Below are 25,756 nucleotides of genomic sequence, written 5' to 3'. Positions count from 1 at the left end.
ATAAAGTAAATATTGCAAAAAGTATGCTTTAGTTAAAATATTCTATAATTAATGCTGAGTTACAACTGTGTAGCTAGTAACACTAGTGTCAAATGAGTATAATAATGTTGTTAGGGCTGTAAATTATATCCAATGATTAGCTAAATAATCCTACAATGGGGAGGAAACAGCAATGCTGAAAAGGGATTTTGAATATCACATTGTACAGTTGAGACAGATTTAGTTTAGAGGACTTTTGAATTGAGACAAGCTCTTTTTAAATAAACTATTCATATTCAGTGTTCATTTATTTTTATCAGCCTAATTTTGGTTTCAATAATTATTTTGCCATTAGTATCATCAAGGATGGAAGTGATTTACTGTTTTGAGGACAACACAAAATAAATCCTTTATTTTTAATCAGAACATCCTAGCACCAGACCAGCGGCTACTACTGTTGTTTCTTCAAATTCCCTCTTTACTTCAAAAGGTTTTTACGGGCAAAAGGTTAACCCTTTAAAAGAAAGACCTGCACTTTTTTTTTTCTCATGTCCTTGCTGAGTCCAGCCAGAAGATTAAAAGTGTCATATACAATTTAAGCATCTATGGGAGACAAGTCAGAATCTGAGGACAATCCACCAGGAGGGCTTGGTACCCGCAGTTATAAGGCGACTGCGATATTTGGGTAAGATCATGTTAATTTTTATTTTCTGTTTTGATAAAAATGACTGGCAAGTCTTAGAGTCGTATAAAATAGAAATAGAACAGTGAGCAGTTAACACAGTGCTTCTTGGGTTATTTGGCCGATTCCAATGTACTATTGATAGCTCTATCACATTTCCAGTAATTACAAACCCTTTTTTCTCTAGGAGATGGGGGGCGAGGGCTGTGATATATTTAGCCCCCTTCCCCCAATGCCATGTGTATAGTGAGTGGGTCTTGTAATGCAGGTGGCTGGGAGTGGGGACAACCATGTGAAATCGGAAGAGGGCCGAGCACGTGCAAGTGCATTCTCTGTCATCTCTGTCATCAGGCCACCAGTCACCTGCGAGGCACAGAGAACAGACATCCTGACAGCAAGCTGAGCTATCACCTCATCCCATATGACTTACATGCGATGGGGGCTGCATCCTGTTACAAGTCCTTGAAACATGTTCAGCCCATCTGAATTGCTTAGAAAGCAATCCCTAAGCTGAATATTCAGCAGGATTCTCACTAGGGGCAATGGCTTGTACTCAAAAATACAGACTTTCTATACAAAAACAGAGTGAACCCATTTCTCAAAGTCCCACATCGTTTCTCGTTGTAGAAACCACTTCCACCTTTGCCATGTGAAAGGAGAAAAGATAAAGCACAGGTCTACGTTACCTTAGAGCTGAGATCCATCCATGAACATGCAGAAGCAGGGAGAAAAGGGGGGAGGTCCAGAGAGGAAACAGGATAATGAAAAGCAAGTAATGTGTACTGATCTGAGAAACATGCCAGGAGTTTGGTTATAATAAATAAGAAAAGCAGAAGTAGATTTGAAACATTCGTTTCCCTTTATTAGCTCAGTGAGGCTGATGTGTACTGCACATTTAAAAAAAAAATCACAGGAATTTTCATACAATGAATAAAACCACAACAATACATGTAAGAATTGGCAGGTGGAAAAAAAAAAAAAAAAAAAAAAAAAAAAAAGCCCGGCAAGGGCTGAACTAATCGCTCACTTTCCCTCTTCAGCATAGTTCAACCAACAGTGTTACACTTTCACCTACAAATCTTAAAGTAGCTCCATCAAATCAGCAGTTCACATTATTGAAAATGTCTGTCACATAGGTACAAATTTAGAATCATCACATTATATTACATGGCTATTCTAGGTCATCTATAGATCAGGTCTTTAGACTACAGTGATTGAAGTTCTCGTTACAGCCATCAAAAAAGGACACATAATCATTACCTACTGTAAGCTCACATCTAAAGGCATGAAAAGGTTTCCTTTTTTCAACTGACCCAACCATCATACCCCAATAGTGCAAAGTTCCCTCTCTGCTGCTTTGACTGTTGACAGCCCAACCGCGTTGTTCTCAGAGTCGTTTAGCAAAAATTGATTTTGTTGCACTGGAAGAATTATTCTGCTACATCTCTTTAAAAAAAAAAAAAAACCCACATTTCTAAAGCACCAGTTCGGTTACCAAAATTGTAGATGTGGTACTTACCACAGCATGAAGGCAATGGCCCGCGGTCATCTAAAAATCCTACAGTTCTATGCTGAAATTTGCCTCCAGTGATGATGGGGTGCATGTGTTCACTTGAAATATTCTCTCCAAAAACAAAAAATTAAAAATAAAAATAAAAGGAACACAGTTTACATTTTGATGGACTACCCACAGGGTCGGCGTAAGATACAAAAAGCTCTATTCAGATGGGTTAGTGATTCTCTCTTTGCACTAATTTTAGATGCAATTTGAAGTCCATAGAGGAAAACTATCTTCATGGTAACAATATTTGTCAGGCCAGAGTGGGGATAAATTAATCCTCAACGTGAAATCTGTAGCATTGTCTTTTGACAAGTAAGAAAAGAAACCAAGTATTTTACTCATGTCAACAATCCAGGGCAAAAAGGAGAATGTATTTAAAATTGGATCACAAAAATTTAAAGGCAAAGTAGAGAACGCATCTGGTCCTTGAACACATAATATGATTTACTAAATATTGATTTCTTAAAAATAATTTATTGCTCTTAATAGTCTTTTTATTATTATTATTCTACAACAGAAGATACTCAAAATTCAGAAAGAAAGACTGTAAACTTTAGTTTGGCGTTCACACAGAGTTAAAATATCTGCATTTAACCTACAGAACAACAAGAATTAGGCGGATTAAAGATATGTTACTGCCGTAACGCAGAACCTGTGAACAAGTTCTTTTATTTCATATTTTTTTTTTATTGCTTTCTATCTACTTAGAAATAAGAAGCCAAAAAATCAAGCAAGCATCCGACAGGACAGACAGTGGATTCACTCAGAACACAATATGCTGGTGATAAATGAATGCAGCTATCAAAATTAGCTGCATTGGCCTGGGGGTGAAATCCGTTTTATAAGATTGTGTTGGGCGAGAGAAAGGAAAAAGAACGATTAAGTAGTAGGTATATCACATCTTCCAGAAAAGTCGTGTCGGCCAAACTGTAATCGAATCTCAATTTAGAAACTTGAATACACACTCCAAACTTTACTGACTTCCTTTCCAGGGGTTCCACACTCAGATGAAATCCTGATGCTCAAAATGGAGGTTTTTCTGAAGTTTTTATTGAATTTAGCAGAAGCAATGTCATCAAGAACAACATCATGGTCACGTCAGAGGCCAAGCTAGTGCAAGTAGAAACACCGCTTCTGCAAAAGCTGAATTTCCCAAATGAAACATTTCAACTCCAACCTGACAATTGCCATGCATCCTAGGTAGAAAATTTCCACTGGCTTTATTATTTTCATCATCTCATAATTTATAATAAATAGGCTATCTGCAACTGATAAATATGTCTCTTTAGTAAACAAAGGAATGAATTATCAGTATTTATACAGGATGCATAACTGTAAAAAATACAGATAAATACCATCATCATACTCTGCCAAGGGAAAGAGATACTGGCTTCAAGAATAGTCTTCAGACACACATTGATTATTGTAAAAATCATACTGTAATTATTACCTCAGCATTTTGTATCAAATTAAAATCACAAAAATTAAAACGAAACAGCATTTTAAAAAGATTTCTGACCTCTAGTTTCAAAACTACTGTTGATAGAGAAAATAAAAACATTTCTTAATGGTTACCCATTGAGAGACTTTACATAAAATCATGATATCTCCTAGAAAAATTTTAGATGAGAAAATTTCATTCCCCTAACAAATCCAGTGTATAAAACTTCAAAGAAAAACAAGCAACAAGAAAATGTGGAAAAATATCGCATAAGTGGTTACTACCTTTAGGGGGCTAGGATATTTCTTGACAAGATGCTTAGATCGAAGCTCACCTAAGAAGGGATGGATGTGCATAAAGCATCATTTTGTTGTTGTTGCACTCGACGGACACACACACTGTCTTTTTTTGTTTGTTTGTTTTTACAATCAAATATATATAAGCAGTAAGTTCAGCTTCTAGATATGTTAGTGTACAATAATTGTATCACCTCATAATTACATTTGAATATTCTTGATTAAGAAAAATTTAGCAGTTTTGAAAAGAAGGCTGCATTTACAGTGCATAGCTGTAACAAAAAAAGAACATTGTTGTATAGTATGTACACAAAATAAAAATACTCCATTTAACATCTGTAAATACTTCACTACATCAGAGAATGTAGCAGTTACACTATCTGAACACATACCAGAGAGTTCTAGCCAACTCTCATTAGTAATGTAACACCGTGCCCGCTCCTCAGAAAGAACCACTGAACAAGCTGCACGCTTGACCATTGACAAGGCTTTTGAAATTTGCAGTGGAAGATCAACATTTTGGACATTTACATGGGTGTCAGGATAGAGGATGAACTACAGAAACTTCAAAATGTTAGGAAAGTTTAGCATTCCGGTGCCCGCAGCATCCTCTCCCACCCAGACTCCATGGCAAAAGGGAAAAAGAGGAGGGGGAGAGACAGAGAGACAGGAAGGAAGAGAGAGAGAGAGAGATGGAGGGAGAGATGGAGAGAGACAGAGAGAGAGAGAGAGAGAGAAAGGGTATCAGTTCTACACAACCTGTGGTTTCTTCGGGATTGTCATATAACCATTATGTTATGAGAGAAAGCTTGCTTCAAGTTGATTTTGCACTTTCTTAAAAAACAGAGTACAGAGGTTGATGCCCAGACATCAGTGGCTGTCATTTTAGGGTGGTTTGTGGTTGGTTGGTTAGTTTTCTTTCCTTTTTGAATTTATGCATTTTTTTTTCTTTTTGAATAGAATATGAACATTTTGAAGTTCTAGGTTTTAAGTGTGTCTTCACGGAACTGCTGCCATTTGAAGCGGTTTGCCCTGGCACACTCTGGTCAGGTGCCCCCAGTCCCCACCTGTACATACATGCTTTTCCCAAACCAGGCGTGCGCATGCGCACACACATACACGCACACACGCACCCACACGCGTGCACACACACACACACACACACACACTCCATCACCAAGAGACTCCAGGGAAAGAAAGCTGACACCCATGAATACACATGTGCTTACTGGATATCCATCCTGTCTCTTGCCTCTTCAGCAGCTGTGTTCATGTAAACCATTGTTGTTGTTCTTGTTGTATTGTTGTTGTTTTGTTTTGTTTTTATACAGAGAGTGTAAAGTAGGAGAAATTCCTAAGTATGACTTGCAATAGTCAGTTAGGGAAGGACGCGCTGTCCCGTGAGGTATTCACCGTCCCTCTGTCATCTTCAGCCAGGGAACATGTTACCTGCGCAAGCTTCTCTGAGCTTCTTTCAGTAAACTATCGAAATCCAGAGAGTCATACTTGCTCTTGGTGGAAGCAGGGTCAAAGTCATCTGAGTTTGAATCTGCAAGAAACCCACGTCGAGTTAGACACACTCTTGTCATTAACTCAATCATCCAATTCAAGAGTACGTGGCTCAATAACAACTTATCCGATCGATATACCGTAAAAAATATACCCAACTTTTATTAACATATATATATATATTCATACATCTTATTGGTACATATATTTTGTGTATATTTATATTTGCAGAGAATATATATACCCAATATTCCATTGTCATTTTATTCATATATATATATTATTCACATTTAAGTATAATTTATAAATGATACATCTATAAATTTATACATAATTATATATAGTATGTTAAATAAATATTTTGAAAAATCTATATGTGTTCACAGAGAGAGAGAGAGAAAGAAAGAGAGAGTAGAAGATTAGGTAATATGTGTACAGAGGGTAAGGAGTAGTAAGCATTAGGGACCCCTGAGTGGCTCAGAGGTTGGGCGCCTGCCTTCGGCTCAGGTCATGATCCCGGGATTCGGGATTGAGTCCTGCATCGGGCTCCCTGTGAGGAGCCTGCTTCTCCCCCTGCCTGTGTCTCTGCCTCTCTCTCTCTCTCTCTGTCTGTGTCTCATGAATAAATAAATAAATCTTAAAAAAAAAAAGGAGTAGTAAGCATTTAAAACACTATTTTTTTTTTTTAAGATTTCATCTGTAGATTTAACAGAGACAGCAAGAGAGCACAAGCAGAGGGAACAACAGAGAGAGAGAGAAGCAGGCTCCCCCCCAAGCAGGGAGCCCGATGTGTGGCTGGATCCAAGCCGAAGGCAGATGCTTAACCAACTGAGCCACCCAGGTGCCCCTAAAACGCTAATTTTTGACACATTTTAGTCTTTAACAATCCCAGGAGGTAATCAGAACAAACTTTAACATTTCTGATCAACAGCAACATATTCAATCAATATATTTTAAAAATAACCATGTCCTGTCCCCTTCTTGGAGCGTGAAATGATTTACCCAAGGTTCCTCAACAACTCAAGTGGCGAGGTAAGAGGAGACGCTGGACTAATTTTCCTGTCTAATGGGATAGATTTCACTGAACATAAGAGTCAGGTGAGTGGGAGGGAGGGAGAGTCTTCAGAACTTCACCTACTCCCCACCTGGCTGCTCTCCTTTCGGGCAGGAGGAACGTACGATCCATCCATCTATCCCAGTACCTTGGGAGCACCCCAGCGAGAGTGGCACAGATTCACCCCCAGACTGAAAGGTACAGGGAAACACTTCATGCCCGGAGAAGACAAAGTCAACCTCAGTAAAACAAGAGGGAAAAGACACAGGTATAAATAAAACCATGGTCTTTCTTGAATTCTTGAACCAGTCCAAGTCAGCTCTTGTGAAAAGCCCCACAGACTTCACATAGCCCCTTAACAAAACCGTCGTGTGGCAGCAATGATGGATGCAACATGAAATTCTGATTATAAATATTTCTGATTTTTCTCCAGTGACGTTTATAAAAAAATCAAATATTTCTGCTGGTCTTGCAAATGAGGAGAGACATCTTAGAAATAAAACAGAAAGCGTCTCGCAAATAAATTCATTCTTTTGAAAGCACTTCCTTGAAGGGAAAACAAGAGTCCTTTCTGGAAGTATGAAGAATCCTACTCCCAGAGGACATTTCTGTGTTTTGTCTAGAATGTTACAAAACAGAAATGTCCGAAGTGACAGGAGAGGGTAAGACTCTTTCTATTTATTTTTTTTATTTTATAGGGACTTTTTCTTCTGTTTACTACTGCATCCCCAGCATGTTTTACTTATCTGAGGGTGCAAAATGTTTTTTTTTTCCCCTCCTCTCCTTTATTGCAGGAAATGGTGTGCACACTCACAGTGGAGCCTGAACAGATGTCCATTTTGCTTTTGCACCTGTGAGTGTAAATTCTGGTGGTAAAGGGAACTATTGATGGGTAATATAGTTATACTGAGTTACCTCCACCTTTAAGAATTAGCTATTTTTGGCTTTCCTACCCATATTCAGAGAATCCTCAGAACCAAATGGTGACTAATGAAGGTAGAAAGGTAAAGTCCTATGCTATATTTGGTGCCCTGAATTAATGAGGGAATCAATAAAACTAGTTTTGGATATAATATTACAAACAATTCTGGGAAAGGAAATTTTAGGAAAAAGCGGGGTAGCATGCGGCACGCTCACCGACCTCAAAAGCTGTTTGCCACAAAGGCTGTGGTCCCTCAAGCTCTCCAGCACCAGGCTGATTTTTGGTCCTTGCTTCTAACTACCTTAGCCATCTTAGATTTAAGACAAGGAAATTCCTTTACTTTTTTTTTTCTTTCATTCTTACCATCGCTTGTATTTACTGACTTTATGTTGAGCAAGTTTTTCCAGGTAAAGAACACCAATTGCAGTCGGCCTCGGACATTTATAAAACACAGGACAAAAATGGCCAATCTTTCCTCACTAACATCTTATAGAGTCAATTCTTTTTTTTTTTTTTTTTTTATGATCCTATTTATTTATTCATGAGAGGCACAGTGAGAGAGAGACAGAGACAGAGACAAGGGCAGAGGGAGAAGCAGGCTCCATGCAGGGAGCCTGACGTGGGACTCGATCCCGGGGCCTGGGATCACACCCAGAGCCAAAGGCAGACACTCAACCTCTGAGCCACCCAGGCGTCCCTAGTCAATTCTTAAATCACACCAGCTCCCACCCCTCTCTACATAGATAGCCTGATAAGCAGTTGGCCTGTATCACTAAAGCCTCACGAGCAGCTGTCACTCCAATCACAATCCTTTTTTTGTAGAGACGCACATACAAAAAGTCCTGCTCATTGCTTGAGATTAACCTGAAATCAGAATGCCACTTGCATGACAAATAAAGTTAGAAGAAGAGCCTCCTGATGACTGGAGTCTGCACTAAGGTCAGTGCAGAAACGTCAAGAACACACATACCGATCTTTCCTTGAAGGACATTTTGAGAATATTTAAAATGTCTTAACTTTGGGTTACTCTACATCAAATCCAGAATTTTTGTGTTTCCATATTTTCATTAGCAAAAAAAAAAAAAAAAAAAAATTTGGACAAAGTGGTTCTCTAGAGTTTCTTCACTATAAAATGGTATTTACATCGATGTGATCACTGACACAGGTGGACTGTGTCACACAATAGGCAAACAAACTCTTTTCTGTTGAATACATGGTTACATGCAACTCCAGAGACAACGACATCTATGCCACTAAAGGATGTTGCAACACAAGCAAGAGATAATAAAATTTTGACAGGAAAAAGCCAGAAGCCACTCTAATTATTTTTTTAAACAAATTGTTATAAATAATAATAATAATAATAATAATAATAATAATAAATAAACAAACATGTTAATGTTATAAAAATGTTATAACTAATATAAATAGAAACACATCACAATACAAATGTATTCTTACCACCTAGAAAACTGTTGGCACAAAGCAGGTGCTAAAACTAGAATTTGTTGAATGAATGTATTAATCATGAACGCCAGCATTAAAAAAAAAAAAACATGGATGAAAATATTTATGTTAGGATCTTGGGATGATTTACCAATGAATGCCAAGGGTATATATAAAGTTTTATATATATATATATATATATATATATATATATATATATATATATTTAAGATGCTTATAATGGAATATAGTTTTTTGACTTAATAAAGAATTTGTGATGAATGTTACTTATTTCATCTTTCCTGTATGTTTAAGTTCTATACCATAAACTAATTCCTGATAAATACATTATTATATTCTTAATACTGACCCATCCTTCTCTTCTGTTCCTATACTCCTAATTTTAATTTCTATCTTTGAGAAAGAACCACCTGTTTATAAGACAGTAAACAGACTCAGAGATTACAGATTCACGGAACCCAGGTTCAAATCCTGGCTTTACCCAGGTAACCTTGATTGTCCCTTTAAGCCCTGAGTCTCACTCATAAAACCGGCTCATAATATTAACTCAGAATCGTTATATTTTGCACTCAGAGTGTTGTAGTAATCAATAGGCAGTCCCAATAGTAGAGGAATAGGATGTATGAGCTAATTTAATTTGGGGAGCAAAACAGAAAAAAAAAATTTGGTTAAATCTATCTAAAATGATAGGTCGCTTCACTCTTGGTAAAATTAATCTATATAACATCATTTTCACTAACTCTCAACAGACACACAGGTGAGTTCCCAGTCCCTTTAAGTATCCAATATGGTCTCGTGTTCACCAAATTCACCGGTCGTGCCCTGAAGCATTTAACTTGAGCTCTTCAGCGGACAAACACAGGACACGTATGACTGTACGTTGTTCGGTTCCAGAGCTGGGCCCCTGACGTTGGTGCTTTCATTGGAAACTAACTTGACGTTTCTAACTTCTCATCACCGTCATTTTTTATTATAATCGCAGCTACTATTTCTTGAGCACCTGCTTTATGCCAGACACCGTGGCAACCGCTTCACAAACATCTATTGAATCTTTGCAAGGACATGAGGAGATAGTTTACAAAGGAAGAAGGAGGCAGAGGGAGCTTCATTGTTTGCTCAAGGTCAGAAGCTAAGTCAGGTTTCAAAACCAGGTCTGTAACACTCCAAAGCCGGGGCTCTTTCCACTACACCATGCCTACGCTCAGATCGACTACCCTTCCTGAAATTGTAGGGCTTCAGGGAATTGGAAAAACCCATGCTACTACAATACACATCAAACATACTTTTCAGAAAATACAGAGCCAGCTTAGCGACGGCAGAGTTTCTATTGCTGCTGGCGAGGCAGAAAGATAACAAGAGGGGAAGCATTCTTCTTAGAAATATTTCAGGGAGGCTCTAGTTCAATTTGGAAATACCATCCAATCCTCCCTCTACCAGTGATGAATCGTGATTTAAAGGCCCCTCTAGGTAGCTTATTTTAAACTCTAGATGTTTTGAAAGACTGGAAACACCCTGGCCTTCATCACTGAGGAAAATAAGTCAAATCAACTTAAGACTTCAATCCGTCTTGACTGTTTTTATCAGCCAACATTTGAACAAATGACTTGCCACCTTTTATATTTTCATCCCTCGGCCTCTATCTCTCTGACAGTCAGCTGCCTCTCCCCTGCTTCATACTATCTATTTAGCTTGTGAAGTGAATTATAGCATATTCCCCTGAACAATGCACACCACCTATATCAATTACTTTAGGAAGACATCACTTTGGTGGAAGGGAGGAAAAAAAAATCCCTATATTTGGTATTCATTTCTTTCTTTATACTGAGCCAAAGCAAGGGCAGACAGGTATATAGTAATGCTGAGGAATACATTTATATGTTAATTTTATGATGATGATTATTATAAACTGATTTAAATTATTTACGTCATATGCACAAGACATTTGCCATTTCATTCCTTCATTCCTTCATCAAAGGACTTAAAGGTTTCCAATACATTAAATAGGGAATGGCAGTCAAAGGGACCAAATTAAAACGGGGAAGAAAATTAAGATGTCCATTTTGGCATTATTTATAATGGCCAAAAAATTGGAAGTTGAATAAAGGTTTAGCTATAACGGAATGATTACATATAACGGTATCACCTAACACAAGACTGTGTGACCATTTAACTAAGTTGATAAATTATTTTTAATCCTTGAGAATATGGTGGAAAATGAACTTACGTAATATGAGTTGAGAAGAGCTGAATTTAAAAAATGGATAGATCTAAATTATGTGACCCCCAACTATAAGAAATTAGACATCCTGAGACAAAACACTGGACAGTAAGTCACACAGCAGATCTCTGGGTATGGGCTGACAGCTGATCTGACTATTTTTCTTAATGCTTTTCATATTTTCCAAAATTTACCCCTTGAGTCTATACAAATTTTATAACAGGGAAAAGGAATATTTACAAATGCTTCAGTTTCCTTATCTATAAAAGGAGGATGATAATAATAATAACCACCTCCTAGGATTGTTCTGGTAATTAAATAAGAAAATGCTTGCTGAGCCCCTGGCACAGTGCCTAGCATATGGAAACACTCAAAAAAAATAACAGTTTTCTTTCCTCCTTTTGTTTTAAAGAAAGTATAGTGTGATTTAGCATATGAAATTATATTTTCTCCTCTCAAGGTGTAATTTGTAGAATGTGTCTTAACATTTTTAAGAGATTGTAGGATAATAAGGAAAAAAGAACCAGAATATCCTGTTGCATATTCTGTTCCATAAGACAACGATGATAATGCAAAGGTTTATACAGAAGGATTCAGGGCAGGCACAGAAAGCAATAGCACATTGCAAACCTATGCAAAGACACACACACATACACACACATATGCACACACAACATAAGCACATGCAAGCACGCACATACACACACAACCAGTGCAGACTCTCAGCATTTGGGAAGACAGTACAAAGAATTTACTTCTGCTCTTTGCTGCCAAAACCTAAGCCCTTTGCTTCTGAAACTGTCTTGCACCTTAAAAAAAAAAATTAAAAATAAGATAAAATCTGTATTCAAACATTCCCTCTAGCAAAATAAAGCGATGGTCCAACCCAATATGCCTACGGTTTACATCTGCTTCCATTTTGAGCCCTACATTATGGATTCCTCATTCCATGTACAATAAAATCCATACCTAGGTCTGCATAGTTAGACTTGAAAAATTGCTTGCGTCCACAAAAGTACAGCTCGAAGTCAGTTTCATTCGACCTGCGCAAAGTGTATCCATTTTCAAGAGCAGCAAAAGCATCACAGGTATAACGGTAGGTAATGAAACCATAGCTGTCTCTGCAATGGACAAAGAAGAGAGGTTCAAAGCTGGTGAGGAAGCATTAACATATATGCCTGTAACCCTTCCTACTTTGGAAGACTTCGCTGGTGCCAACGTCTGAACCACTGCATCCATTTATCAGTGTGATTGTCCTGTCAAGCAGCTAAATACTTATTTCTGGGACAGGAAATCTCAACTAGAAAGATTAATAAATAGGGATAAAAGAAAATAAATAAGGTTCTGAACTCAACATGTCATCTGTCAAAGCATTCCCATCCTAGTAATCTTATGGCCATAATTTTTTACATATGTCAGCTTCTAAACAAGAAATAATCTTGAAGATTCTTACCCATCATCCCGCAGATTTACTGTGCACTCCTCAATTTCACCAAAAACTTCAAAACGGTCCCTCAGTTCCGTCCGTGTTGTGTCAGGTCTGATTTTACCAACATAAATCACACGGCGTTCTTCCTGGGGAGGGGGGGCGAGTAAGGAGAGACTTTTGCCAGTTCTGGAGATAGGAAGGAAGCTGCACCTCTAGAAACATTTCTAAATGCATAATCATGCATACCGAGAACCCGCAGAGCATGCCAGTTAAAGCAAACCATCCACTAAAACTGAATGAAAGACTACATGTGACCCCAGTTTTAGTGTCCATTTTTCTATACTCCGAATTCAGTCTTTCTCCTATATCTCCTACCCTGCACCTCAGTCTCTTCTGCTTTTGCTCACCAGCTCTGCTCTCCTCTTGCATGAGCTTCTACATCTTAGGGAAGAAATACGGCTAATGCGATCTTTTTCTCACTGGGCAGCTGAACGATGCCTATTAAATACTGTAACACTTGTGACTTGATTCTTAATCTTCAAAATTGGTAAGAAACTGACCCATCTTGCAAAACCATTTAATTTCTCACTTTACTCAGGATTCTAATAATGAGATGTACAATTTTTGACATTCCCTCAAAACCATGATTTTAAACCCTAGTATAAATAAAAATTACCTGCAGTGTTTACTAAAAATGCAAATTATTGGGGGTTTATCCCGTCTGTACCAAAAAAAAAATGGAACATATAATTCAATGATCTTCATTTTTAATAAGTACACCCTAGTGATTCTGATGCAGGTGGTCCAAAGACAATAGTTTGAAAAATACAGTCTTAAAATGTAGGCTATTTTAAGCCCCGGGTCTCTGAAGAATAAGAGCTATAAAAGAGGCTATAAATTTCACTTTGCCAATGAATCTTATTTTAGGAACAGACCAGAAGGGTGTGGCCTAATTTCACAAATGGAGTCAATATCATCATAATCTGAAAGTCATCAGCAATTTATAACCTACAAAATATGGAAATAATATCTTATAGCCTCAGGGTGGACTCCTTTTTCACAAAACAGTAAAACACCCTTCTTCGTGTAAGAAGCAATCCTCTATCAGTTGTTCTAAGAAGACAAGGCCAAAGGTAATAATGTCTCTCAAAACTAAGAGAAGGTTTTTCAAGAATGCAAGGAGTTAATATAAAGACTGTGCTTACCAACTCATCTATACGCTTACTAAGAACAAAGAAGAATGAAATGAACTCATGGCTGCAGAAGTTTAAGTTAGATGGGAGCAGAGATGAAGAAACACAAGACTAAGGCATATAGATTCAGCTTGCCTAAGAATTTTCTCTGGATATACCAACAGTTTCCTGCCTTGGATGATGTAAAGAGTAATTTGGGCTTATGGCAAAGAGATGCCCTATGTTATTTCCCAAATATCTTTCCTTTTCATACACCCAATATTTAGCAAAGGGCCTGGCAAAGAGAACTCAGTAAGCACTTGTGAGATATAAATGAGCAATTCACAGATCTATAATATATACTCTCCTAGGTGATCTGGTCATCCGGGCCTCATCTCCTTTTACCACATGCAACACTCATTTCTGTTTTCATCAGAGAAATTCCTCCGGGCTTCAGACTCAAATCGCCAAGTGTCTGACATCTCAGGCTGGATGTCCCCTGAGCACGTCAAGCTAGGCCAACATTAGCCAAACCCAGCTCCCCAGTGCCACCTTTTCCCAAGTGGGTCTTTCTCCAGTGTTTGTGTGTCACTGAAGTTAATGCCATCTACCCAGGTATTCAGGATAAAAACCTTTCTCGATTCTTCCCCCTTCGTCCTCTCTACACATCCAATCACCCATTAAGCCCTGTTGGTTTTTACCTCCTAAATAACTACCTCTATGCCCATTCTTATTACATCTCCCCTAAACCAAGCTGCCAGCCTCTTTTTCTAGACTAGCAGGACAGCCTCCCCACTCGGATCTTGTGTCTATATTCACCCTCCTTTAATCTACTCCTTCACTTCAAACAGAATAAATTTTGCTAAGGGAACAGAAATCTGATCATGTCAATTATTATCTAAAACATATCAGTGGCCTCATATAACATCTAAGGGAAGACTTAAAGCATTAACAGGACCCACCAGATCCTGCATGGTCTGCACCTGTCTTCATCATGGGCTTCACCTCCCACTTCCCGCTCTTCCCTTTATTTCCCAGCCACATCAAGCTTCCATCAGACGCTAGTATATACTGTGCTCCTCTCATTCTCCAAGGCCTTCGCACCAGCTGCCCCCTTGCAACTTGTAATATCCTCCCCACAATGCCTCTCCCTCTTTTTCACCAACATACATATACCGTCTAAAATTTTATTGAACTCAACAATCGTTTCCTTTCTGAGACTTGAGATGAGGTCAAGCTTCCTCTTGGTTGTATTTATGGTATTCTCGCTATTTCTCGTTTATAGTTCTAAGTCCCATTATAATTAAATAGTTAATAGTTAATTCATTGTTTAATGTCCACCTCCCTCTTCAGTGAAATCTTTATGAAAGCAGAAATGACATCTGTCCCATTGACTAATGTGTTTTTTTTTTTTTTGACTAATGTGTTTTAAGGGTACTTGAAGCATACCAGAGTCTCAATGAACACTTGTTGAAGAATCAATCAATTGCTAATCAATTAATCATTTTTAACAATTACCCTTATGCCCTTCATTACATTAAAGATGCCTACGTGTAATCCTTGCTTTAAGGCAACAGAGAACGAAAGCCACATTTGATGCTTAATCATAGGGAAAACCCTGTCCAGGTAGCTCAGCTGAGTGAATTGACTAAGATCTCCATGATTGGTTTTCATAGGTTTAAGTGGAAGAAGTACAGAATAACTACCATGTTTGCAGAACTCTCACTCTTAAAAATCACTTCTGAAAATCAGAGGTGGGGCCTCCCCTGAAATACTCAGTAAAACACAATTCCTCTGACAACAGCCATCAGGCCTAAATAATTGACCAGGTGAAGTAGAGCAAACAGAGTCGACTGCCTGATTCCCTTCCATGTAGATTGTATGTCGTCTCAATCGAAGGCTGTAATTGCATTGTTCCAGAGCACCCAGCACATCCTGGAGATCAATAAATACAAAAGGATGGCAAGGCGCATCGTGGGGCAGTGTCGTACACTTGAGCAAGGGAGTCATAACACCACATTCCATTCTTTTTACGCAGCCAGCTCTAGCCAAACAGCCAAATGGGATGGGACCATTATCTAAACTTTCTGGCGCCTGCTTGCATGGGTGTTATGGTTTTTTAGTTGCTTTTTTTTTTTTTCTAAATCAGCCCTTTTAGGAAGGTTACTACTGTATAAAGAAAAAGGAGGGGGAAATACAGAAGAGAGAGAAAGAAATTGAACCATCACAAAGAAATTGCTCAACTACCATTATGGGAATACACACAGCCTACGTATTCAAGGAAATTTGAAGTTAAAGCTAAAATCGACCATATGCACGTCCATATGCAGACATATTGGGACAGTCTCTGAATTGCTTCTTTATACAAAACTGTATGCAACAATGATCCTACAAAGAAGATAAACCAGAGGACCTTTTCGGATACTGATACATTTTGCAGTAAAAAGAAGACACAATTTAGATGGGAAAAACAGAAACCCCAAGGGCTGGTGCACAATCACGTAAACTACCTATTTGTCTATCATCTCCTTTTATGAAACACAGGAATGGAACCATGTCTTCCTTACAAAGATCAGAGATTGAATACATGCTGAAATTCTCATTTTAGAAAATGATTAGAGTGCTTGGTTTTCCTAGTGCTAAAAATGAAACTAAAAGGCATCTGAAGGTCTAAAAGCAAAGACAAAAATCTTTCCAAGATTGGCCAAAATGTCTAGCAAAGAAGCGATTATTTTTAACATGTTGCAGTTTTATTAGACAGATGAATAGATTCCATATCTTTAAAAAACCTTAACATTTGCAGCCAATTTTTCAAGACATTAATTTCTAAACAGGAGATGAAAGGAAAAGAAATCAAAATGCTTAATAACATTTTCAACTTCTTAAAGGCTTGGAGGAACTCTAAACCTTTGGAAAAAGCTCCTTGAAAAATGATTTTCAGACCAGTTTTCACTATTGAGGAGGATGGAACATTCATCAAATATCTTTTAGCTTCAATTTTCACAAACGCTAGTTCGCTGATGGGGTGGATAACAAAATTGAAGATTTATATTGCATTAACAGGTATAGTAAATCATCATTACATCAAAATACAGGGGGATAAATAAAGAAAAAAAAGGGACTGAAATTAACTGACTTTGCATTATCAAACTCTTTATCAAAAAGAGAACAGAGCCTTCCAGTGAGCTGGGGAAAACATTTCAATGGTTGTTTCTCATCAACTAATAAGCTAGTCTTGGTAACAGGGATTTGACTAAGAGAAAGGGAATTTAGTATGGAGATTAACATTTATTGAATTCTAATATATGCCAAGTACTGTGCTTGATGCTTCTGTATGGGTGATCTCACCAAAATGTTCTGCAATGCTAGGTAACAATAAGGAACAGCCTGATGTAATTTAGATTTCAGTTCCCAGAACTTTTATTCTATATTTCCAAGTCAGGATAATGTAAAGATTCTTTCTCCTATGCTAAGGAAACTGCATGTCAACTTCAGCCATGAAAGATTTATATTCATTTCCAGATTAGCTACCAACCTGACTTCCTTAGAAATTCCAAAGAAATTCCAAATACTGTATGTGAGATGAATGGATAAAATCTAAGCCATTTTAGGCTGAATGGTATAGCTAGGTCCTCCTTCTAAAAGATGAAGTGAGAGAGGTGGATGGTTGTGAAAAGTCCTATATGGACAGAAACAAATGTCAGAACCTTGACAAAATGTCAAAAAAAAGGTGTTGTTGTTGTTGTTTTTCTCTTTCTTTTTCTTCATACCGATTACACTATTGAATTCAGTAGGCCTTCAGTAAGTACCTACTACTAGGGGGCACTCTGAGGGGAGAAACAAAACTATTAGCACTCGGTTTTCCAAAGTTACTTGCCTCCAAGTACAACCCAAGAATACTCTTCCTTAGAGTCTAAAGTTGGGTCGGTGCAAATAAATCCAGAATAGTCGACCTAGAGCTGACATGAAGGTAAACACACCAATAGGGCAGAAAACACAGAAAATATAGACTGAGAGGATATAGGACAACTTTCAATAAAGCTGCTAATTTCTAAATAGTGAGCTTCAATTCATTATAGACCATATATTCTAAACCATACGAAATACCTCTTGTAAAAAGGCTTGGATAGAAAACTATTTTCTCCCAAAATAATAACTATGATAAATTACACATTTTTTTTTCATTAGGAAGAAGCTGATAATTATCAGTGATGAAGCACTGTTCCTGGCTCCTGGGCTATATACTGACGAATGGAAGAGAGAAATGAAGTGGCACAGTCATTGCCCAGGCACATCTGGTTTGGATTTCAAGCACTGAGCCATATCATAATGTGTAGATTTGCCCTTTAAATTAACATCCCATTATCATGTTTTCTGGCAGGAAATTGTACCGACTGCAAATGGAGTTGGACTTAGAACTCCACAAGAAATTACAGCAGTGACAGTTTAGACATTAAGTACCAAACTTTGGCTTGCAGAGTTCCGATTAACCTGAATTATTGCAAGCCTAGGAAGCTGAGGAAGGCAGAAGGTGAATCAGTTCTTGAGAAAAAGTTTTGGTGAAAAATAGAGAAAAGAAGAAACCAAACAATGGCAATGGTCAACCCCAACGGAGGATTCTGTGTCAGAAACTTATCATTAGTCTTCTCTTAACTCTTGGATTTGCTGTACTCAGGTTGGTCTGGATCAAGATTTCTAGACTCATAAGCAATGAAAAGCTTATAGACCTCCTAAACCATCCCCTTATGGAACTCAAAATGAAAGCAACATGGAACACAGGACAAAGATAGCAAAGACTACTTTAATTTTGTAAAATATCAATTACTAGATGATTTTAACTTTTTTTTTTTCATTTCCTTTTTGAGCCTCTGCTCTGCTAGTCCTCTAATTATATGCCTGATCTGAATTAATAGATAACCAGCACGGTACCCTAGATATTCCAAATATAATTTGCTCCTTGTTCATTACTTTAAGGGTGTCTCAAAAATATGAAGGGAAATCACCTACTTAACCAGCATGGGCGGAACGTCCTATTTCCTTTTGCTGCTTCCTGAGTGATTTCTCAAGCTAATCCAGTCAAATGAGTCAAAACTCATTGCATGTACCTCTGTACCTAAGTTCATAAAAATACACTTTGCAAACGCACTGTGGCCCAAGAAAGTAGATCATCTCGAAGAAGGAAATTGATCAGAAAATCTTCCCATGGGTAAACTCATTAAGTTCACTATGCCTTCAAGATAGACTTCAAAATCTTTATCATGACCTGCAGGACATTTTGGGGATCTGGCTTCCATGGAGCCCTCCAGACTCATTTCCTATTGCTCCTGTGCCCCACTGTTCTGCTTACATGACTAGCAGTCTCCCAATACACCATGCTCCTGTCCAGAGACTTAGTGTGAGCTACAGCTTCTGTCTAGAATAGCAATGCCCAATAAAAATACAATGCAGCATATAGAGTTTTACATTATCTAGGAGGCGCATTTTAAAAAGTAAAAAGAAACAAAATTTAATTTTAATAATGTATTTTATTTAGCTCAATATATCCAATATATTATCATTTCAGTTTGTCATTGATATAAAAAGTATTAATGAGGAATTTTACACTTTTGGGCTAAGTCTTCAAAATCCAATCATGTTTATAGTGCATCTTAATTCAGAACTAGCAGCATTTACTATGTGCCTTGTGGCCACCATCTTCCATAGCACGGTTGTAGAAAACTTTTGCCTTTCTTTTCTTTCCTTCTTTTTTGTTTTCTCCAAAATTCTTCTTTTCTTTTTATTTCAGATCAATCTCACCCTCTCTAGGGATGCCTTCCATCACTCTCAGGTCTAGGTGTCCAACCCATTTGCCACCAGAGTACCTTGATTAACCTCTGCAATGGCACTTAACATACCCTACTGCTTGTTTGCATATCTTTATCTGCCAGTAGACGAAGCTCTCTGGATGTGTGGACCAGGTCTTACCTAATGTTACACCCCAATCACGTAGCAAATGTTTGTCACATAAAGCATCTTGAGTTTCCACTTATGTTAAGCAGAAATAGCATATCATTGTCCAAGAGAGGATTAGTTTTAGAGTAAGTCCCAAATCTTTATGGTAAGCTCTTATTAACTATAATTCACTGTGTTGGTAAAGTAAATAATCTCTATGTCCCAGTTTTTGGGGAGGTTTTTGTTGTTGTTGTTGTTGTTTTAATCTCCTTTTCCAAAATAAAAACAAAAACACGAAAATCTGAAAGCCAAAATTCTGACAAACGCTTCGTTAATTTAAAATGACTTAATGTGAGCCAACTTGATATTTGTACTATATAGGCCAACTTTCAGAGAGAACTGAAAAAGGCCAACTTGCTCCAAGAGTTAACTAAAAAAAACTGGTCAACATTAGTGACACAAAGGGAAGGCAGGAGGTATCTGCTTTCAGTCTGGGGCTGGTGACCTCAAGGTTGCTTTTGGTACAGGCATCAACTATGGAGAGGAGACCAATCACACTATTTGATGTTTTGGAAAGAGCCAACTAATGAAAAGACCCCTCCCTCCCTTTATACACTTTTGTTAAGTATCTGGCACTAAATTATCTTTGGAAAGAGGAAAAGAAGCATGCCACTTAGCTACATTTATCTAGACAGCTTTGCCTATAGTGGTATATTTTGCCCAAATGAGCAAATACATGATGGAACTATTAATCCCTCTCTTCAGTGTGATACTTTTGGGAAGAAACATGAAGGATTTCATTAAATATGAATCCGCAAACACTGAAATAACAATTTTCCTACATGCTTGCTCAACATGATTCTCTTTTGTAAAGATTAACTGTAATGTGCCATATTAAAAGGCTTTGTAAACTATATGGCATTATATAAATGTGAGTTATTATAATTATTGAACAGGCTATTAATTAAATACAGCAAAATTAGAAAAATTGAATTTTTAATTTTCATTAGTCTTCTTAAGTGTTAACTAATGACACTCTGGCAGCTCTTAATATCACAGCTCACTTGAAAGTTGAGAAGAATGGGGAAAAGTATTGTAATTTGCACAAGACTATTGATGCAGTCTTAGGTAGATTCAACATTAAATGACAGCAAACATCCTAGACCTTGAGTCTAGGTATTCAATTACTTCTCCCTTCTTTTTTTTTTTTTTTTTTTTTTTTTTTTGAGTGCCTGCGATGGACACGCCTCTCAGTTCACCTCTTCCCTCTGGTTGGTAACTGTGGCCAGTGCCTGATTGTGACTCCGTTAGTCAGTTCTTTTAGGTGGATTTTTCAAGATTTTGTAGATGGCAGTCAGTTTTCTTAGACACACTATGTAGATCTAATCTTTACAGTTTAAAAGTCATTTCCCTAAACATTGGTTACCCTCTCTGCAAGATATATGAAAAGCTGATCCAATTGCAATGCCTCTTAGGGGCTGGCACAGATAGGCAGCTGAAGTGAACAAAAGCCTTGCCCCTTCTGATTGATTACGCAGGACTCCCTGAAGCACTGAGTTGAGAGAGACCCAAACTCTCCCTGAGGGCTCAGTGGGAAGAGTTCTGTAATTGGTTAGGAGTGTCTGCAGAGACAAAACTGACAATTGCAGGGATGGGTTTTTGCCACCCGGGTTCTAAGTTGATGAGCAATAGGAAGGAGGTGGAGTAAGTCAACTGCTTGGGAGCAGGTGCTGAAAGTCTACTGACCCGCAGAGAACAAACAGGTTCAACGTAACCTGGATCTTAAACCTAAGAACCAGTAGTGTCTGTACGTCAAATAAACACCACACACTGCAGCAAGTAGTGCCGAAATACCGAATGGGTTCTTGCAAAGTAGCTCATAAGATATGTGGATGTGTCGACGACCCAGTGAGACGCTGGCCCAGCACACATAAGAGATGATGACTTTTTAGCCTCTCTGCCTTTCCTGCCTCCTTTGGCCCTAACTCAAACCCAGTCCCTTCACAGGCCATCCCACACTAACGCCGCCAAAAAGGCAAAAACTGAAACCAAACCCTGATACTGCCTCGTCTCAACACTCTGACAAAAAGGCAGCAGAGAACAGAAAAAGTCATCGTCTGACCCGATGGAACCAATATTTGACCGAAAAAAATAAAAAATAAAAAAATAAATCCCTGCTCCCTCCATTTTGGAAAAACAAAAACAAAAAAAAGAAGTGGAAAACAGTAATGAGCTTCCAGGTGACTGAGAAATAGGAAGTCTGAATAAGAGCATACGCTCCTTTAACTTTGTGTTCCCCCCTAAGCTGGGGCCAGGGGGATCGCGGACCCCCTGATGTTTTCAGGTCAACAGGCTGAATATTGCAAATTCGAATTAAAGCCTTAGCTTTAGTTTATTTTCTAATGTACAAAGAAGAAAAGAGAAAGAGAGAGAGAGAGAGAGAGAGAGAGACAAGAAACAAGAAAGGAAAAGAAACCCTCCTTTCAACCAGAAGGGAGCTCCCGGCTGCTTACAATTGCCTTCTGCCTCTGCCTCTCCCTTTGCTTGGCCCTCTCAGACTCCCGCTTCTCATACTCTCTGCGGTACTCTTCCCTCTTCAGCCTCTCGTGCTGATACTCCTCGTAGCTGTCATACCTGAGAAACACAACTTCATCATTAAGTCAACCGCCTCCACCGACGCCGGCACAATCAACGGGGAACTGGGGTCGGGGTGGGGGGGTCGAGGTAACAGGTGGCGTCTGGAGCAGGGGTGGGAGGGATGGGTTAACGGGGTGGGGGGGAGCTTCTGGGGCAGGGCCCAGAGAGAGGGGATAGGCAGAGGCCCCCCGCCTTACCTGGGCCGACGGCTGTAGGGCGACCTGGAACGTGATCTTGCACACAGGGGAGAATTTCGGTGCGCGCGGTGTCTGCAGTGGCTCGACTCGTAGTGGTAGCAAGATCTGCGAGAGGGAGGGGAGGGCAGAAAGGGCGTTTGGCACTGCCCCGAAAGCCCCGGTTATGGGCCCACTGAGCGAGCGTCCCCTGCAGCACCGTCTTAGGGAAGCGGCGCCTCCCTCCTAGCTACTGGTGAGGCCTCCAGGTGACACTTGTGACAGTCAGCTGAGAGGTGGGGGGCCGATGTGTGCTCTCCCCGCCCCTCCTATCCCTGTGCACGCCCAGCGCCGGTCTGGTCCCCTGTGAGCTTTATCTCCATGGCTCTCAACTCTCCTGGCACAGGGCAGCTCTCCAGGTAATGGAAAAAGTTAGCTGAGCAAGTTTCGTGCAGATCGCTCTCTGTGATCCGACCGGCTCGGGCCACCGTGCTCAAAGCCGGCGGATTTGAGAGGAGAGGGGGGGGCCTGTCTGTGTAACGACCTGGCCCCGGCCCCTGGGGTGGCCTGGGGGTGGCCTGGGCTGTCTGCGGGTTGTGAGTGCGTTTGGGGACCTTACGCTCTGGGCGGGCCGTTCACGAGGTTTACCTTGAAGACGATCTACTGCCTGGGGACCTTGATCTTGACCTGGAATATGGTGATCGGGAACACGACCTGTGTCGAGAAAAGGATCTTGAACGCGAGCGCATCCTTTGGGGTCTTTGAGCAAATAAGGATTTGGGTGGTGACACGGAATCTCTACATGGAGAGTTAAAGGAAGAGCAAGAAGGCGACACATCGAACAATGAATAGGATTGCGTGCCATCCCAAGGGTAGTTCAGTTTATCACTTTCATCTTCGCTGTCATCAAACAGGCCATCCATGGCTAGTCCTGAATTGATAAACATAGGTAGTTTGGAGAATTGTTCATTACTGAAATCACTGTTCCTCAGTTCACTGGTCTTGTCTGCTTCGTCGTCAAAAACAGCTTGACTGGGATGACCGAAGTGCTTGTTCAGCTCGGCTCGGATTTCCTGGTCTTGGAGCTGTTTTCTGGTGCTGCAAGGAGAGACCTGCTTGCCCGCCCCCGAAGTCTCTCTCAGGTAGCACTGGTCTGAATCTGTGGAAGAACAAATCTGCCCCTGCCAATCGGAGGAGGCATCTTTATATTCTAGTTGTCTAGAGTCTTGGAGCTCCTGTGATATATTAATGAGTATTTCCGTTTTGGAATTAATTGACTGACAGTAGTCATGGTCACCAAACAGCCGTAGGCTGGGCCGCTTGGCCTTCCTTTCCTCGTGTCCACTGGTGAGCACTGAGGTCTTGCTAAGTTGTGCGTACAACTCAGACTGCTCGGGCCCTTTCTTGGTGGAGGTATTGCCTTGGGTGCCAGAAGGCTCACTGTACCGGGGCTTCTTCGATGGCGGAGGTACCACAGTCTTGCAAGAGGACTTCAGCTTCGGAGAAGTCCTGAAAGGGTTATCTTGGTTGGCTTTATGAGGAGGAGTTGTGGGTGGAGTTAGGCCTGAAGGTAGAAGAGGAAACACACGCACACACACACACACACACACACACACACACACACACACACGAGGGGTGTGGGGAGAGAAACAAGAGACAGAGATCATGTTGTTAAATGCCAGGACATGTTTCCCTAACTTTTCCAGGATTTCAGACAATGGGGAGAAAGAGGGAAACGGAATTCATGACAAGCCCTGAGAAAGTGTCTCTCTCCCGCTAAGCCTCTGTCACCAGGAAAGATGGATCTCACTACTGCCAGGCCGCGGTGAAATCCGTGATATTTGGTGTTTTTAAACCCCCATGCTAACAGATCTTGCTTCCCAGAAAACATTAGCGCCTTACGACCGGCCTCCACGGCACCAGGCATGAGCAAAGCTCACATTTCCAAGGGCATCGTCTGTCTGCCTTATGGAAAATTAACACAGCGTGGCCCAGGGGAATGACAGGGAGCTTTGGTAGCATTCGTCTGCAAAGGCGTCTGCGGAGCATCCAAGTGGCCCAGAAATTGTTCTCCCATCAAGGATGCCTACCCATGGAGCCAAACAACTAGGCAACTCAGAAAAAAAAAAAAAAAAAAAAAAAAAGATGGGCTGACAGCAAATGTGGGGCAGGGTGAGAGGGACACAGACAACTTCAAAGTAAGTTCAGTGAAACAGGACAGACCAAGGCAGGGGACCAGACAACTCTGCGACTTGACGGCAATGATTCTTTGTTTCCACAGTTCATTAACTTAGTAAACCATGGCTAATGTAGGTATAATACTTTCTTGTAAGCATAACTAATACATTCTGTCTAAAATATGGTTCTGCAACAGAAACCTAAATGAACAGTAACACTAAATATTGCAGCGCCAGCGGACCGTTTTATTTAGAGCACAACATCGGGGCGGGCGATGAGGCTGGAGGATTGGAACGGATCCAAACTTCAGCAACCCACTAATTAAAAAAGTAAAAAAAAAAAAATCAAAAATCAAAAGATAAGAAAGGGAGATGCGAGAAACCCCATCAGTGGGTGACTTTTTTTTTTTTTTCTATGAAAGAGCAGATAAATTCCATGAGATGCCATCGTGGGAGCATCTGTGAATTACAGTTGCCTCCACCACCTTTCACCCCCCCCCCCCCAAGGACGTTCTCCGCATCCCTTTCCACCGAGGGAGGACAGTTGGGAAATGGCTCCAGAGTCCAAGGAACTTTGAAGAAGGGCAGGCTGGAGTTCAGATGACTTTATGCTTACAAGGGAATATTTGAGTTTACAGCACACTTTCTATTTAGGAGGATGGGGGAAGGCTACTCAGCAGAAAAGAACTTCAAGTCTGCTAACAAGCCTGGGGTTAGACTTAAGGCAACTGCACATTTCAAGGAAATGGCAGAGAAATCTCAGCTTGCTGGAGAAAGGGGAAAATACATATACATCTGCGTGTGTGAAAAAATACACACACACACACATAACCAAGTAGGTCACAGAAAGCCACGTGAAATTTTGATATGAACAGGAAGAGGGTGCCTCTTTCTCCCACTTTACAGTAAAGAAATAGAGGAAATTAATGTGAATATTTGCTCGACAATAAAATATTGACACTACTCTTTGGCAGTTTGTGTTACGCAGAGCTAACGCTCCTTAAACGAGGGGAGAAAAGCCACACAGACGCCAGGTAATTTGACTTCGGACACCCCGTCTCAGAACGGTTCGGAAAGACAGGGAGATGGAAGCACCAAGAGAAGGAGC

At 39.8% G+C, this 25,756-nt stretch overlaps 1 protein-coding gene across 8 annotated transcripts in view; it reads right to left on the bottom strand.

Moving 5' to 3' along the window:
* Nucleotides 1-2,676: 2,676 nt before the first annotated feature.
* Nucleotides 2,677-25,756, bottom strand: part of PPARGC1A (PPARG coactivator 1 alpha) — a 638,569-nt gene continuing 615,489 nt past the window's right edge. For all 8 annotated transcript variants that reach the window (XM_072809006.1, XM_072809042.1, XM_072808984.1 and 5 more), the window contains 6 exons: nucleotides 23,120-24,035; nucleotides 22,496-22,600; nucleotides 22,175-22,295; nucleotides 12,583-12,704; nucleotides 12,099-12,250; nucleotides 2,677-5,508 (listed from right to left, as the gene is read on the bottom strand). In XM_072809006.1, the coding sequence (XP_072665107.1) occupies nucleotides 5,405-5,508; nucleotides 12,099-12,250; nucleotides 12,583-12,704; nucleotides 22,175-22,295; nucleotides 22,496-22,600; nucleotides 23,120-24,035 (1,520 nt within the window). In that variant the 3' untranslated portion in view covers nucleotides 2,677-5,404. The remainder of the gene's footprint in view (nucleotides 5,509-12,098; nucleotides 12,251-12,582; nucleotides 12,705-22,174; nucleotides 22,296-22,495; nucleotides 22,601-23,119; nucleotides 24,036-25,756) is intronic.

Source organism: Canis lupus, chromosome 2 (assembly GCF_048164855.1).
Source record: "Canis lupus baileyi chromosome 2, mCanLup2.hap1, whole genome shotgun sequence".
Lineage (NCBI taxonomy): Eukaryota > Metazoa > Chordata > Mammalia > Carnivora > Canidae > Canis > Canis lupus.
This window is presented reverse-complemented; position numbering and strand designations above follow the sequence as displayed.